The 16,558-nt window shown below is 42.8% G+C and overlaps 1 protein-coding gene across 3 annotated transcripts; it reads left to right on the forward strand.

The window, feature by feature from the left end:
- The first annotated feature begins 686 nt into the window (after nucleotides 1-686).
- Nucleotides 687-14,344, forward strand: LOC105287313 (breast cancer metastasis-suppressor 1-like protein). 3 transcript variants are annotated; one of them, XM_026974606.1, is made up of 4 exons: nucleotides 687-791; nucleotides 1,145-1,367; nucleotides 1,491-1,994; nucleotides 14,279-14,344. In XM_026974606.1, exons 2-3 carry the CDS (start codon nucleotides 1,150-1,152, stop codon nucleotides 1,957-1,959), a joined length of 687 nt encoding a protein of 228 aa, XP_026830407.1. In that variant the 5' UTR covers nucleotides 687-791; nucleotides 1,145-1,149; the 3' UTR covers nucleotides 1,960-1,994; nucleotides 14,279-14,344. The 3 variants fall into 3 exon arrangements, with proteins under 3 accessions (XP_026830407.1, XP_011351177.2, XP_011351178.2); XM_011352875.2 differs by lacking the exon at nucleotides 14,279-14,344 and having other exon boundaries at nucleotides 688-791; nucleotides 1,491-2,299; XM_011352876.3 differs by lacking the exons at nucleotides 687-791; nucleotides 14,279-14,344 and having other exon boundaries at nucleotides 818-1,367; nucleotides 1,491-2,299.
- The last annotated feature ends 2,214 nt before the right edge of the window (nucleotides 14,345-16,558 follow it).

Raw genomic sequence — 16,558 nt, forward strand, 5'->3', positions numbered from 1 at the left:
ACACCTTCTCCATACACGGCACACAATTTTTTTCTCGCTTGCACTGCATTTTTACCCTTTCGGTAGTAGAAAAGCAAAATATTACGAAAATGCTCACTTTGATTTTCCATGTTTGATGTGATGCCAAAAAAATTACTTGACAGATCGCAACACAATAAGATACTAAATGACGTCTGAAATGTCAGTTGTCAAAATATAAAACGAATTTGCCCCGTTAAATATCGAGGAACGCGACTAACGACATCTCTTTGTGAAAAACGAAATTACTTTCCGAACAACCCAATAGCTAGAAAAATTTTAATGACTGGACGAAAGGGCGCTGGGATAATGCTCCCAGCGTGCATCTCACATAGTGGCGTCCCTGAGACAGCGTTCGGCGGCTCGGCCTCGCGCGTCGAGCGGTAGTGGGGGAATGATAGGCGTCGCTTCTGAAATCGGCCCGAAAAGGGCAACTAATTCCGAGCACTGCGCTAGACGGACGCTCAATCGCGGAACAAGTTCCAACCTCGAGCCTCGCGCTTCACTTTGCTTCGCCGCATCGCAATCCGCTCGAAAGCCGCCGCACTCGCGACGCACTCGCGGGCGAGATCTCGGCGATTTCCGCGCGGAACGACGCGACGAAGACTTTTGAACCGCCGACCATTATACGCTCGCGGCTTTTTGCGCACGCGCGGTAGTCGCTTCGGTGCGCGGTAACTGCACGCACCGCGCATGCGCGCTAGGTTGGCTGCTCGCGCGTGAGGTTACCGGCGACGGTTCGTCAAACGTAAACAAATAAGCATTCTGTCCACGTAAGTAAACGAGATTTCGTATCGTTCTTCAGAGAAATTTCACGAGGGCCACAAAATCACGCGCCCTACCGGCGACGATGCCGCGAGGTTAAGGGCCTTTGTCTTACGATGTATACGTGGATTTCGGAGACTTCGCGCGGTGCAGCCAGATTCCGTGTGACCTCTCGTTCGATCGTTTACGTGCAGTCTTCCCGTGCGTAACTAGACGTACGAAGCGTTATTTCTCGTTTACGAGTCGCGTCTCGCGTCGATTGTTTTGCGCCTCGTAGGTTATGTTTTGGTCTCGGAGCCCAAGCTGGACCTATTCAAGTGGGATCGCTTTATGATCCTTCTTAGCAACGAACTGTTTGCAGTATAAATGCCAAGCGTCAAGGATGAGTCGGAGGGGGAAGGAGAGGAGATGTCGCACGACAGCAATGACAGTAACCAGAGCTCCGCGTCCTGCGACAGCAGTCCGGAGCACACTGACAGCGATGACTCTTCGGAGATGGACGAGGACGAGTGCGAACGAAGGCGTAACGAGTGCATGGACAACTTGGTGGACCTGGAAAGGCAGTTTACTCTTCTCAAAGAGCAGTAAGTACTTGTCAAGCTTCTGCGATGCAAATTGCTGCGTTGTTTTTACCACTCTCGAGTGATACAAAGCACTCCAAAGTGTCTAACGCGAGCCTGCACATTTACGTGCTTCGTTCATTCCAGGTTGTATCGAGAAAGGATCACGCAGGTGGACAGCAAACTCGGGGAGGTGCGCGTCGGGAAGTCCGAGGAGTACCTGATACCGCTGGAACGATTGAAAGAGAACATGAAGACGAAGACGGAGGTGGCGGGGATACTGAAGCAGTACAGGCTGCAGAACATCCAGAACAAGTTCATGGCTGAGGAGCAGGCCGCCCTGCAGAACTTCGAGAGCGAGAAGGGACTGGTCTGGGACTGCATACACAACGATCTGCAGGATAAGATACGCCGGTTGGAGGAGGACAGGAACAACGTCGACATACACGCGGATCTGTGGCTCAACACGACCGGCAGGAGGCGCAGAAATCACACGGAGAGGAGGCGGGCGGTCTCCGTGGCAGGTCCGTACATCGTTTACATGCTCAATGATGCGGACATACTGGAGGACTGGGCGCTGATAAAGAAGAGCTTGAGTAGCCGGAAACGGAAATAATGTGAACTCGAGATGCGTTATCGAGCCGCTGAGAAATTGCTTCTCGTGTAAGCTCAGCGTTACGCTGCGGTTCAAGTGACCCAAAATGAGATAGCACGTTTTCAACCGTGGCATTCAGCGCACGCTTTGTACAGAGTGCCTTGCAAAGAGAGAGACGTCGAGACATAGTTTTTATGTCTTTGTGATCAGTAGTGCGCGACAATTATGTTGGTAAGTTACACGCGACATGTATTATACATCTAATTCTAATTAATAAGGACGAAAATATTAACAAAAACGACAATAGTCATGTACATCCATTTTGTCAAAGGGGCTGATTGATAAAATTTTACGCCTGCGATGCGCTTTCTTCTTCGTCGTATCCTTGACTTTCTACGCCTGTATCATCCTTCTGTAGTTTCTCTTAAAAAGTTACCCTTATCTCTTTATTTCTCCGTGCAAGCCTAATTTATTGCCTACCTTATCCTTCCTCGAAGTCACGAAAAGGAGTAGCCTATCTCTTCACAATATTTTATTTTACGTATTACCATGTATTATCAGTTCTTTGGCCTCCTGGAATAATCGAGTAAGTGCTTTAAGATATTTAATATTTTGATGGCACGATTTCATGATTTCCCTCTTCTCCGAGTAATAAAAATAACATAAGTAATAATAAATCGAACTTGAATGCTGAAACGATTTAGGAAGTTTATGGCAAGAAATTAAAGGTAACGGTATTTGAAGGTGGAAAAGGAGGAGAGAGTGAAAGTCAAGGAAATAAAGGGTTTAAGGTACATAATGCAGGAGAACAGGAGGGCAAACAACCCGATGATGGAAAGATTCAAAAGAGTGACGATTGCTGTAAAAAAAGGCTTAGGAGAAGTAAGAAAACTATCCTAAGAAAAGGATTATATAAATAAATAATAAATAGTAATAAACAATGTTTTTAATAATAATAACTAATATGATAAGAATTAATATCTTTCTTCAGTATTAATTTAAAATTCAACAAAATTGTTTTGTTGCACTAACTCCGTAACTGCATATTTGTGAACGATTTTCCAACCATTTTCAGTGTTTCGATGAATCTTTCTCGATCTCGCGCGAAAGAGCCACAAAAAGACCCGGGAATAGGGCGGGGATAATTTTAAATGTAATTTTTATTTAGGCTATGTACAACACATACGTACAATACGTTACCCTTGCTTAAAACTATGTTACGCTCGTCCGGTATGCATTTCCACTTAATTTTTAATCTTTCCCTTCGCGACACACACGAACGCGTGAGATGCGTGCGAATCCGTGCTCGGTGCGCGCTCACGCGTGTCGTTTTACCTGTATGCTCATGTATACGCGTGTACGTGTGCCTGTGTGCGTGTGGTGTGTATGCCTGCGATATGCCTCGCGTGTGTACGATATGTTACAAACTTTTTTTAGGAACATTTCTCGTGGAATGCCGCGAGCGGTAATAATAAGATTCGCAGCGAAACTACACGAAAACAATGCGCAGCCGTGTCTGCAGCTTCATCCTCGAGTCGATATATTGATTAGACAGTTATCGAAAAATGACACCAATATAGACGATTGTTGACTGGACAGACTCCGAATATTACGATTGAAAGGCGCCAGGGAGAAGTCGCGGGTCGAGTTCCGATCGCCCCGGATGTTCCTGCAGAGCCGCCGAGAACTGCACTCCCGCACAGAACACGTTTTCCTAGCGCGAGACGGGCGAGATTGCGTGCAATTTTACAGAAACGCACGAGCGCATACCTGTGTCCGAGTATCTCGCGCGACGAATTCAAAAAACCCACCCTGGCCAACCAGCCCGTCGTGCGGCAGCTCGCGCGAGTACTTCCTCGGATCGCTCGGCGTGCATCGCAACGCCTGCCCCGAAAATGACGCGAATCTATTAGGAGTGTGATTTAGTTTTGAGGGTTTTGCAACAGACGGCTGTAGTGCCAGTTTGTTCCAATAGCTGTTTCCGATAACTGTTCTTTCTTACAGTGTTGACATTATCCATGACATTTAGTAGCATTATAGCAATAGATGCAATGACAGTCGTGTTTATATCATCGTAACAATGCAACTTCCGAAAGCTCTTTAGCATTTTCGACGTGCGTTGCTTTTGTTTTTTAATCAAAAGAAAACTGCGGTTGAGGGTTATAGAATTCTTGTGGAAACTTATGGTGATTCTGCCCCATCAATTAAGACGTGTGAATACTGGTTTGGACGCTTTAAAAGTGGTGATACTGACGTGAAGGACAAAGAACGCTCGGGACAACCAAGAAAGCTTGAAAATGCAGATTTGCAAGCATTATTGGACGAAAATCCAACACGATCCGCTTCAGAACTTGCCAGAGCATTAAATGTTGATCGTACAACAGTTACCAAACATTTACATGAAATGGAAAAAATTCAGAAAGAAGGGAAATGGGTTCGACATCAATTATCGGAAAGTGCCATTTGAACATTTGCATTTCGTTGATCGCCAGGAAAAAAAAGAAGAGTCTTGTCTCGGATTGTTACTGGGGATGAAAAGTGGATCTATTTTGATAATCCGAAACGCAGAAAATCATGGGTGGATCCAGGCGAATCATCAACATCCACTCCGAGACGCAATATTCACGGTTGAAAAGTAATGCTCTGTATTTGGTGGGATAGTGTACTATGAGCTGTTAAATCCGCATGAGACTGTCACGGCTGATCGTTATCGACACCAATTGTACAAGTTGAAGCACGCATTGGACCAAAAACGAGCACCAATTGCGAGTAAACGACGGAAAGTGATTCTTCGTGACAACGCTCGACCTCACGTTGCGTTATTAGTGAAACAAACACTATTAGAGCTTGAATAGCAAGTCTTACCGCACCCCGCGTATTCTCCGGACATTGCTCCATGCGATCATTATTTGTTCCGGTGGATGCAACACGCTTTAGAGGATACACACTGTCATAATTTCGAAGAAGTGCGAAAATTCGTCGACGAATGGATCAACTGAAAAGAAGAGTGATTTTATCGTGGTGGAATCCATCTCTTGCCAGAAAGATGGGAAAAAGTTATAGAAAACGAAGGAAAATATTTTGATTAAGGTATTCATTCATTATCATATTTAAATACATGCGTTTTTGAGCAAAAAAACCCTCAAAACTAAATCACACCCCTAATAGTTTTGAGGGTTTTGCAACAGATGGCTGTAGTGTCAGTTTGTTCCAATAGCTGTTTCCGATAACTTGTTTCTTACAGTGTTGACATTATCCATGACATTTAGTAGCATTATAGCAATAGATGCAATGACAGTCGTGTTTATATCATCGTAAAAATGCAACTTCCGAAAGCTCTTTAGCATTTTCGACGTGCGTTGCTTTTGTTTTTTAATCAAAAGAAAACTGCGGTTGAGGGTTATAGAATTCTTGTGGAAACTTATGGTGATTCTGCCCCATCAATTAAGACGTGTGAATACTGGTTTGGACGCTTTAAAAGTGGTGATACTGACGTGAAGGACAAAGAACGCTCGGGACAACCAAGAAAGCTTGAAAATGCAGATTTGCAAGCATTATTGGACGAAAATTCAACAGAATCCACTTCAGAACTTGCCAGAGCATTACATGTTGATCGTACAACAGTTACGAAACATTTACATGAAGTGGGAAAAATTCAGAAAGAAGGGAAATGGGTTCGACATCAATTATCGGAAAGTGCCATTTGAACATTTGCATTTCGTTGATCGCCAGGAAAAAAAAGAAGAGTCTTGTCTCGGATTGTTACTGGGGATGAAAAGTGGATCTATTTTGATAATCCGAAACGCGGAAAATCATGGGTGGATCCAGGCGAACCATCAACATCCACTTCGAGACGCAATATTCACGGTTCAAAAGTAATGCTCTGTATTTGGTGAGATAATGTACTATGAGCTGTTAAATCCGCACGAGACTGTCACGGCTGATCGTTATCGACACCAATTGTACAAGATGAAGCAAGCATTGGACCAAAAACGAGCACCAATTGCGAGTAAACGACGGAAAGTGATTCTTCTTCGTGACAACGCTCGACCTCACGTTGCGTTGTCAGTGAAACAAACACTATTAGAGCTTGAATGGCAAGTCTTACCGCGCCCCGCGTATTCTCCATGCGATTATTATTTGTTCCGGTCGATGCAACACGCTTTAGAGGATACACACTGTCATAATTTCGAAGAAGTGCGAAAATTCGCCGACGAATGGATCAACTCGAAAGAAGAGTGATTTTATCGTGGTGGAATCTATCTCTTGCCAGAAAGATGGGAAAAAGTTATAGAAAACGAAGGAAAATATTTTGATTAAGGTATTCATTCATTATCATATTTAAATACATGCGTTTTTGAGCAAAAAAACCCTCAAAACTAAATCACACCCCTAATAAAAATATAAACGACGCGTAACGACGCGTGCCATCAACGTGCTCGTCGTCATCCCGCGATAACGATGACTCTTTGTCCGCGGGTCTACGTCGCACGTAGTGATCTCTAAGTCAAATACATACGTACAGTTATGCTATACTTATTACAGAGAGTCAAGCGTTTTGCGCGTCTCCCTCTCGCGCGACGCGAAACGCAAGAGGGGTAGAGAGTCACAACACCTTTTTTTTCCTCCACGTCACTTGCGAAGAGAAGATGAGATGACGACGCACATTGCATTGCGAGGGCGGAACTTCGGTGAAGTCCACCGCGCAAAGGGGTGAGTTCCTCTTCCAGGCAGGTCCAGGATTGCCGCGACTCGGGGATCCCCCTGGCACCGCTCAAATTTCGAACGCAAAAACACTGTCAGATACTGCCGTCCCACCGCGCTTTCCCTCCCTCCTCCCCCCGCCTCCCCATCGCGGTCCATCGTTATCCAAAATCGTGGTCAACGTAAGCACACAAATCAATGCCTAATATCATTCACTAAGGGTACGCTTACACTTTTAAAAGGACATTGAAAAATCGCATATGCTAGAGTATCTGCCGATATTACGCTCTCTATGTATCTATATCTTCACCCTTTATGTACAGTCCCGTTCCTCTGCCTCCCCCACTTTTCCCGCCGATTCCCGACGAAAGTGCGGCACGAATCGTTGTTGAAGAGACTGACGGAATGTGGGGTGTGCGTGCCTGTGGTGCGCTTGTGCGCGCGTCGTGCGGCGCATAACGAAAAGCATCGGGATCCGAGAAAAAAAAGAACGGACGTGTTACGTGCGTAGAAAATATACGGATCTCGGCGCGCGACGAACGCCGAGGCGCTCTACGTTCTGTACACGCTAATCGCTAGGACTCACCCTATCGCGAATCTGAAATATGGAACGTCCCGAACATCGTGCACTTCCGTTTGATGAAGGAACATCCCTCTCTCGTGCGGCGTCGTAAAGAAAATTAAATATATTGGGTTGGCCAAAAAGTAATTGCGTTTTTTTCCAATAGATGGACATACATATCTTGAAATGTAACTAACTTCATTCTAAACCGCAAATTCATTATGTAGGTTAACAACTCACAGTTCAAGCTTGTTTTAGAAAAAGAAAGTACACGATTTCGTTAACAATTGTTTGTTTGCCGTCGATTTCAAAATGGAAAATCAAAAAGAACATTTTCCTCATATTTGTTTTATTACTTCCGAAAAGGGAAAAACGCTGTGCAAGCTCATAAAAAGTTACGTGATGTATATGGCGAAGATGCTTTAAAACTGCGGCAGTGTCAAAATTGGTTTACTAAATTTCGATCTGCAGATTTTAATGTAAAAGATGCACCACGCTCAGGAAGGCCAATCGAAATTGATGCTGGCAAAATAAAGGCACTGATCGATTCCAATCGGCGTTTAACGACACGAGAGATTGCTGAGAATCTTAACGTATTGAAATCGAGTGTTGAAAACCATTTAAAATGACTTGATACATTAGTAAGCTCGATATTTGGGTACCACATGAGCTCAAAGAAATTCATCTCACTGAGCGTATTGACATCTGCGATTCTCTTTGAAACGTGAGGAAAATGATCCGTTTTTGAAACGTATGATAACAGGCGACGAAAAATGGATCGTCTACAACAACGTCAAACGAAAAAGATCGTGGAGCAAGCGTGATGAACCTGCTCAAAGCATTGAAAAGCAGATATTCACCAAAGAAAGATTACGCTGTCAGTCTGGTGGGACTTTAAAGGTATTGTGTATTTTGAGCTGCTTGCAAGGAATCAAACCATTAATTCAGACGTATACTGTCGTCAACTGGATAAATTAAATGATGCCATCAAACAGAAACGTCGAGAATTGGTGAATCGCAAAGGTGTTGTGTTTCACCATGATAACGCTAGACCACGTACAAGTCTGGTCACTCGTGAAAAATTGTTGCAGCTTGGATGGGACGTGTTACCACATCCACCATATTCGCCAGACCTGGCACCATCGGATTACCATTTGTTTCGTCTTTGCAAAACGCCTTGAATGGTAAAACCTTGACTGCTGATGAGGATATCAAATCGTTTGGAATTGTTTTTTGTTGAAAAAGATAAGAACTTTTTTGAGCGCGGAATCATGAAGTTGCCTGAAAAATGGCAAAAGATAATCAAACAAAGTGAACAATATATTGTTTAATAAAGTTTTTGCTTCCCATGAAAAATTCGCCTTTTATTTATATGAAAAAAAACGCAATTACTTTTTGGCCAACCCAATATATGGCGAAGATGCTTTAAAACTGCGGCAGTGTCAAAATTGGTTTACTAAATTTCGATCTGGAGATTGTTAATGTGAAAGATGCACCACGCTCAGGAAGGCCAATCGAAATTGATGATGCAAAATAAAGGCACTGATCGATTCCAATCGGCGTTTAACGACACGAGAGATTGCTGAGAATCTTAACGTATTGAAATCGAGTGTTGAAAACCATTTAAAACGATTGGATACATTAGTAAGCTCGATATTTGGGTACCACATGAGCTCAAAGAAATTCATCTCACTGAGCGTATTGACATCTGCGATTCTCTTTTGAAACGTGAGGAAAATGATCGTTTTTGAAACGTATGATAACAGGCGACGAAAATCGATCGTCTACAACAACGTCAAACGAAAAAGATCGTGGAGCAAGCGTGATGAACCTGCTGAAAGCACTTGAAAAGCAGATATTCACCAAAGAAAGATTATGCTGTCAGTCTGGTGGGACTTTAAAGGTATTGTGTATTTTGAGCTGCTTGCAAGGAATCAAACCATTAATTCAGACGTATACTGTCGTCAACTGGATAAATTAAACGATGCCATCAAACAGAAACGTCGAGAATTGGTGAATCGCAAAGGTGTTGTGTTTCACCATGATAACGCTAGACCACGTACAAGTTTGGTCACTCGTGAAAAATTGTTGCAGCTTGGATGGGATGTGTTACCACATCCACCATATTCGCCAGACCTGGCACCATCAGATTACCATTCGTTTCGTTCTTTGCAAAACGCCTTGAATGGTAAAACCTTTACTGCTGATGAGGATATCAAATCGTTCTTGGAATTGTTTTTGCTGAAAAAGTAAGAACTTTTTGAGCGCGGAATCATGAAGTTGCCTGAAAAATGGCAAAAGATAATCAAACAAAATGGACAATATATTGTTTAATAAAGTTTTGTTTCCCATGAAAAATTCGCCTTTTATTTATATAAAAAAACGCAATTACTTTTGGCCAACCCAATATATGGCGAAGATGCTTTAAAACTGCGGCAGTGTCAAAATTTACTAAATTTCGATCTGAGATTTTAATGTGAAAGATGCACCACGCTCAGGAAGGCCAATCGAAATTGATGATGACAAAATAAAGGCACTGATCGATTCCAATCGGCGTTTAACGACACGAGAGATTGCTGAGAATCTTAACATATCGAAATCGAGTGTTGAAAACCATTTAAAACGACTTGGATACATTAGTAAGCTCGATATTTGGGTACCACATGAGCTCAAAGAAATTCATCTCACTGAGCGTATTGACATCTGCGATTCTCTTTTGAAACGTGAGGAAAATGATCGTTTTTGAAACGTATGATAACAGGCGACGAAAAATCGATCGTCTACAACAACGTCAAACGAAAAAGATCGAGCAAGCGTGATGAACCTGCTGAAAGCACTTGAAAAGCAGATATTCACCAAAGAAAGATTATGCTGTCAGTCGGGACTTTAAAGGTATTGTGTATTTTGAGCTGCTTGCAAGGAATCAAACCATTAATTCAGACGTATACTGTCGTCAACTGGATAAATTAAATGATGCCATCAAACAGAAACGTCGAGAATTGGTGAATCGCAAAGGTGTTGTGTTTCACCATGATAACGCTAGACCACGTACAAGTTTGGTCACTCGTGAAAAATTGTTGCAGCTTGGATGGGATGTTACATCCACCATATTCGCCAGACCTGGCACCATCAGATTACCATTTGTTTCGTTCTTTGCAAAACGCCTTGAATGGTAAAACCTTTACTGCTGATGAGGATATCAAATCGTTTTGGAATTGTTTTTGCTGAAAAGATAAGAACTTTTTTGAGCGCGGAATCATGAAGTTGCCTGAAAATGGCAAAAGATAATCAAACAAAATGGACAATATATTGTTTAATAAAGTTTTTGTTTCCCATGAAAATTCGCCTTTATTTATATAAAAACGCAATTACTTTTGGCCAACCCAATACATTTCTCGAGTCCGGAGAATTTTTGATAGCTGAAACGGTCAGAAAATCAGTAAGGTTGGATCCAGCGGAATCATCAACATCCACTCCGAGAACGGCATATCACGGTTGAAAAGTAATGCTCTGTATTTGGTGGATAACGTCTATGATGCTGTTAAACTGCGCATGAGATCTGTCACGTGAGTCGTCTGACACATTGAGAAGTTTGAAGCACGCATGAGCCAAAACGAGCACCATTATGCGAGTAAAAGATTAAGAAAGTGGATTCTGTGACAACGCTCACCTTACGTTGCTGTATTAGTTGAACAAACACTATAGAGCTGAAATAGCAAGTCTTCCCACCCCGCGTATTCTCGCGACATTGCTCCAGTTGCGAATCATTATTTGTTCGGTGGATGCAACACGTCTTTGGATACACCTGTAATAATTTAAGAAGGCGAAAATTCGTCGACGAACTGGATCAACTGAAAAGAGCAGTATTTATCGTGGTGGAACCCATCTCGCCAGAAAGATGGGAAAAAGTTATAGAAAACGAAGGAAAATATTTTGATTAGGGTATTCATTCATTATCATATTTAAATACATACTGCGTTTTTTGAGCAAAAACCTCAAGAACTACAATAACACACCCTTAATAGTTTTGAGGTTTTGCAAACAGATGGCCGATAGTGTCAGTTTGTTCTGCAATAGTTGTTCTGATAACTTGTTTCTTACAGTGTTGACATTATCCATGACATTAGTAGCATATAGAAGTAGATGCAATTTATGTAAAGTCGTTTATCATCATTGTAAAAATGCAACTTCTGAAAGCTCTTTAAGCATTTTCGACGTGCGTTGCTTTTGTTTTATCAAAGAAATGCGTGAGGGTTATAGAATTTTTGGTGGAAACTTATGGTGATTCTGCCCTATCAATTAAGACGTGTAATATAGTTTGGACGTAAACAGTGGTGATACTGAGTGAAGGACAAAGAAACGCTCGACAGACCAAAAAGCTTGAATGCAGATTTGCAACATTATTGAGACAAAATTCAACAGAAATCCACTTCAAGAACTGCCAGAGCATTACAGTTGATCGACAACAGTTACGAAACATTTATGCCATGAAGTGGGAAAATTCAGAAAGAAGGGAAATGGCTCGCATCAATTATTCGAAAGTGCCATTTGAACATTTGCATTTCAAGGATCGCCAGGAAAAAAGAAGAGTCTTGTTCTCGATTGTTACTGGGATGGAAAACGGATCTGATTTTGATATCCGAAACGCGGAAAATCATGGGTGATCCACGGCGAACCATCAACATCCACTTCGAGACGCCATTCACGGTCTAAAAGACACTCTGATATTGCGGAGATAATGTACTATGAGTGTTAAATCCGCATCGAGACTGTCACGTGCTGATCCGTTATCGACATCCAATTGTAACAAGATGAAGCAGATTGGACCAAAACGAGCACCACATGGAGTAACGGACGGAACATGATTCTTCTGTGACAACCTGAGCTTACGTTGGTCGTTTCAGTGAAACAAATACACTATTAGAGCTTGATGGAAGTCTTACTCGCTCCACGTATCTACCATGCGATTATTATTTGTTCCGGAGATGACGTAATACGCTTAGAGGATAACACACCGTCATATCTCGAAGAAGTGCGAAAATTCGCCGCACGCAATGGATCAACTCTGAAAGAGAGATTTTTATCGTGGTGGAATCTATCTCTTGCCAGAAAGATGGGAAAAGTTATAGAAAACGAAGGAAAATTTTATTATTGAGCGTATTCATTCATTATCATATTTAGAAATACATGCGTTTTGAGCAAAAAAACCTCAAACTAAATCACACCCTAATTAAAAATTAAACGAAGCGTCAATCGACGCGGTAAGCATCACGTGCTGCCGTCATCCCGATAACGATGACTCTTGTCCGCGGTCTACGTCGCACGTAGTGATCTCAAGTCAAATGACGCAGTTATGCTATACTTACTTACAGAGAGTCAAGCGTTTTGCGCGTCTCCCTCCGACGCGACGCGAAACAGAGGGGGCAGACACCACACACCAGTTTTTGTTTCCTGCCACTCCAATGTGGAGAAGATGAGATGCGACGACCTTGTCACATCGAGTGGCGGAGGCACTTCGCGAATCGCAACCGTTGGCTGAAAAGCGGGGTGAGTTCCTTCACGAGCGTATGTCACAGGATTGCCGGCGACTCAGATCCTCTGGACACCCGCTCAAATTTCGAACAGCAAACACATGGCAGAGACCAGCTACGGCCACCGCGCTTTCCTCCTCCTTCCCAGCCTCTCCACGCGAATTCCAGTCGGTCTGATCAAGTGGTTCACGGCTTCGAGCAAAACGGTTTCAAATGCCGTGTACATGATTATACGAGGTATCGCTTACACTTTGTAAAAGGACACTTTGTAAAATGCGTCATATAGAGTATCTGCCGATATAACGCCTTCTATGTATCTATATACTTCACCTTAATGTACACGTCCCGTCTTCGGCTCCCTCCCACTACTTTTCCCGCGTTCCGACGAAAGTGTGGTCACGATATCGTTGCTTGAAGAGACTGACGGAATGTGCGTTGATGCGGCGCTGGGTGCATCGGCTGCGCGCGTCGTGCGGCGCATGAACGAAACATGGGATCCGAGAAAACAGAACGACGTGTACGTCGTAGGAAATATACGGATTCGGCGCGACGAACGCCGAGGCGTCTCTACGTTTGTGTACTACGCTAAATGTGCGCTAAGGATCCACCATTCGCGAATCTGACAATAGTGGAACGATCCCGAACACGTGCAAGCACTCTACGTTTTGCAACGGACATCCTCTCCGTGCGGCGTCAACAGAAAACTAGTATATTGCTTGGCTCAAAAGTAATTGCGTTTTTTTCCAATGATGGACATGACATATCTTTGAATAATAGCCTTTAAATCCAAGGCTCATTTCTAACTGATACTAGGTTACAATCCAGTGTAAGCATTGTTTTAGAAAAGAGACACGATTGTTGTATCGAGATTGTGTTGTTTGCCCGATTTCAAAATGGAAAACTAAAGAACATTTTCCCAATATTTTGTTTTAATTACTTTCCGAAAAGGAAAAACGCTGGGCACCAGCTTCATAAAAGGTTACGACTGTACTAGGAGAGAGATGTTAAAACTGCGCACACACATTGATATATAATTAAGTCCAGGCAACCACGTCTCGAGAGCACACGGCCAAAGCGCAATCGCACTGCTCGGCCAAACTTCACGCGAGCGACTTCACACACGTAAGCGCACCCCGGAGAGAAGTTGCGTGCGGATGAGAAATATTAACGTAATTTGGAATCGAGTGTCGCGAAAGACGCTTTAAAAAATGAACACTTGGAAACAGTCCGGGATATCTTTGAGGGTACACCCAACACAGAGCTCAAAGAAAATTCCATCTCAAACTGAGCCGTATTGACATCTGCCGATTCTCTTTTGAAACGTAGGAAAAATGATCCGTTTTTGAACCGTATGATAAAGGCGACGAAAAAATGGAATCGTCTACAAACAACGTCAAACGAAAAGTCGTGGAGGAAGCGTGAGAAACCTGCTTCAAAGCCATTGGAAAAGGCAGATACTTCACCAAAAGAAAGTTACAGCTGTCAGTCTGTGGGACTTTAAAGGTATTGTGTATTTTGGGATGCGTTATCGAGCCGCTGAGAAATTGCTTCTCGTGTAAGCTCAGCGTTACGCTGCGGTTCAAGTGACCCAAAATGAGATAGCACGTTTTTCAACCGTGGCATTCAGCCGCACGCTTTGTACAGAGTGCCTTGCAAAGAGAAGACGTCGAGACATAGTTTTTATGTCTTTGTGATCAGTAGTGCGCGACAATTATGTTGTAAGTTACACGCGACATGTATTATACATCTAATTCTATTAATAAGGACAAAATATTAACAAAAACGACAATAGTCATGTACATCCATTTTTGTCAAAGGGGCTGATTTGATAAAATTTTACGCCTGCGATGCGCTTTCTTCTTCGTCGTATCCTTGACTTTCTACGCCTGTATCATCCTTCTGTAGTTTTCTCTTAAAAGTTACCTTATCTCTTTATTTCTCGCGTGCAAGCCTAATTTATTGCCTACCTTATCCTTCCTCGAAGTCACGAAAAGGAGTAGCCTATTCTTCACAATATTTTATTTTACGTATTACCATGTATTATCAGTTCTTTGGCCTCCTGGAATAATCGAGTAAGTGCTTTAAGATATTTAAATATTTTGATGGCACGATTTCATGATTTCCTCTTCTCCGAGTAATAAAATAACATAAGTTAATAATAAATCGAACTTGAATGCTGAACGATTTAGGAAGTTTATGGCAAGAAATTAAAGGTAACGGTATTTGAAGGTGGAAAAGAGGAGAGAGTGAAAGTCAAGGAAATAAAGGGTTTAAGGTACATAATGCAGGAGAACAGGAGGGCAAACAACCCGATGATGGAAAGATTCAAAAGAGTGACGATTGCTGTAAAAAAAGGCTTAGGAGAAGTAAGAAAACTATCCTAAGAAAAGGATTATATAAATAAATAATAAATAGTAATAAACAATGTTTTTAATAATAATAACTAATATGATAAGAATTAATATCTTTCTTCAGTATTAATTTAAAATTCAACAAAATTGTTTTGTTGCACTAACTCCGTAACTGCATATTTGTGAACGATTTTCCAACCATTTTCAGTGTTTCGATGAATCTTTCTCGATCTCGCGCGAAAGAGCCACAAAAAGACCGGGAATAGGGCGGGGATAATTTTAAATGTAATTTTTATTTAGGCTATGTACAACACATACGTACAATACGTTACCCTTGCTTAAAACTATGTTACGCTCGTCCGGTATGCATTTCCACTTAATTTTAATCTTTCCCTTCGCGACACACACGAACGCGTGAGATGCGTGCGAATCCGTGCTCGGTGCGCGCTCACGCGTGTCGTTTACCTGTATGCTCATGTATACGCGTGTACGTGTGCCTGTGTGCGTGTGGTGTGTATGCCTGCGATATGCCTCGCGTGTGTACGATATGTTACAAACTTTTTTTAGGAACATTTCTCGTGGAATGCCGCGAGCGGTAATAATAAGATTCGCAGCGAAACTACACGAAAACAATGCGCAGCCGTGTCTGCAGCTTCATCCTCGAGTCGATATATTGATTAGACAGTTATCGAAAAATGACACCAATATAGACGATTGTTGACTGGACAGACTCCGAATATTACGATTGAAAGGCGCCAGGGAGAAGTCGCGGGTCGAGTTCCGATCGCCCCGGATGTTCCTGCAGAGCCGCCGAGAACTGCACTCCCGCACAGAACACGTTTTCCTAGCGCGAGACGGGCGAGATTGCGTGCAATTTTACAGAAACGCACGAGCGCATACCTGTGTCCGAGTATCTCGCGCGACGAATTCAAAAAACCCACCCTGGCCAACCAGCCCGTCGTGCGGCAGCTCGCGCGAGTACTTCCTCGGATCGCTCGGCGTGCATCGCAACGCCTGCCCGAAAATGACGCGAATCTATTAGGAGTGTGATTTAGTTTTGAGGGTTTTGCAACAGACGGCTGTAGTGCCAGTTTGTTCCAATAGCGGTTTCCGATAACTGTTGTTTCTCACAGTGTTGACATTATCCATGACATTTAGTAGCACTATAGCAATAGATGCAATGACAGTCGTGTTTATATCATCGTAAAAATGCACCTTCCGAAAGCTCTTTAGCATTTTCGACGTGCGTTGCTTTTGTTTTTTAATCAAAAGAAAACTGCGGTTGAGGGTTATAGAATTCTTGTGGAAACTTATGGTGATTCTGCCCCATCAATTAAGACGTGTGAATACTGGTTTGGACGCTTTAAAAGTGGTGATACTGACGTGAAGGACAAAGAACGCTCGGGACAACCAAGAAAGCTTGAAAATGCAGATTTGCAAGCATTATTGGACGAAAATCCAACACGATCCGC

This window comes from Ooceraea biroi, chromosome 13 (genome assembly GCF_003672135.1).
Source record: "Ooceraea biroi isolate clonal line C1 chromosome 13, Obir_v5.4, whole genome shotgun sequence".
Lineage (NCBI taxonomy): Eukaryota > Metazoa > Arthropoda > Insecta > Hymenoptera > Formicidae > Ooceraea > Ooceraea biroi.

Coding starts and splice junctions, on each gene's coding strand:
- LOC105287313 (XM_026974606.1), top strand. CDS start 1,150: ATGCCAAGCGTCAAGGATGAGTCGGAGGGGGAAGGAGAGGAGATGTCG. Junction 1,368..1,490: donor TTTACTCTTCTCAAAGAGCA/GTAAGTACTTGT, acceptor CGTTCATTCCAG/GTTGTATCGAGAAAGGATCA.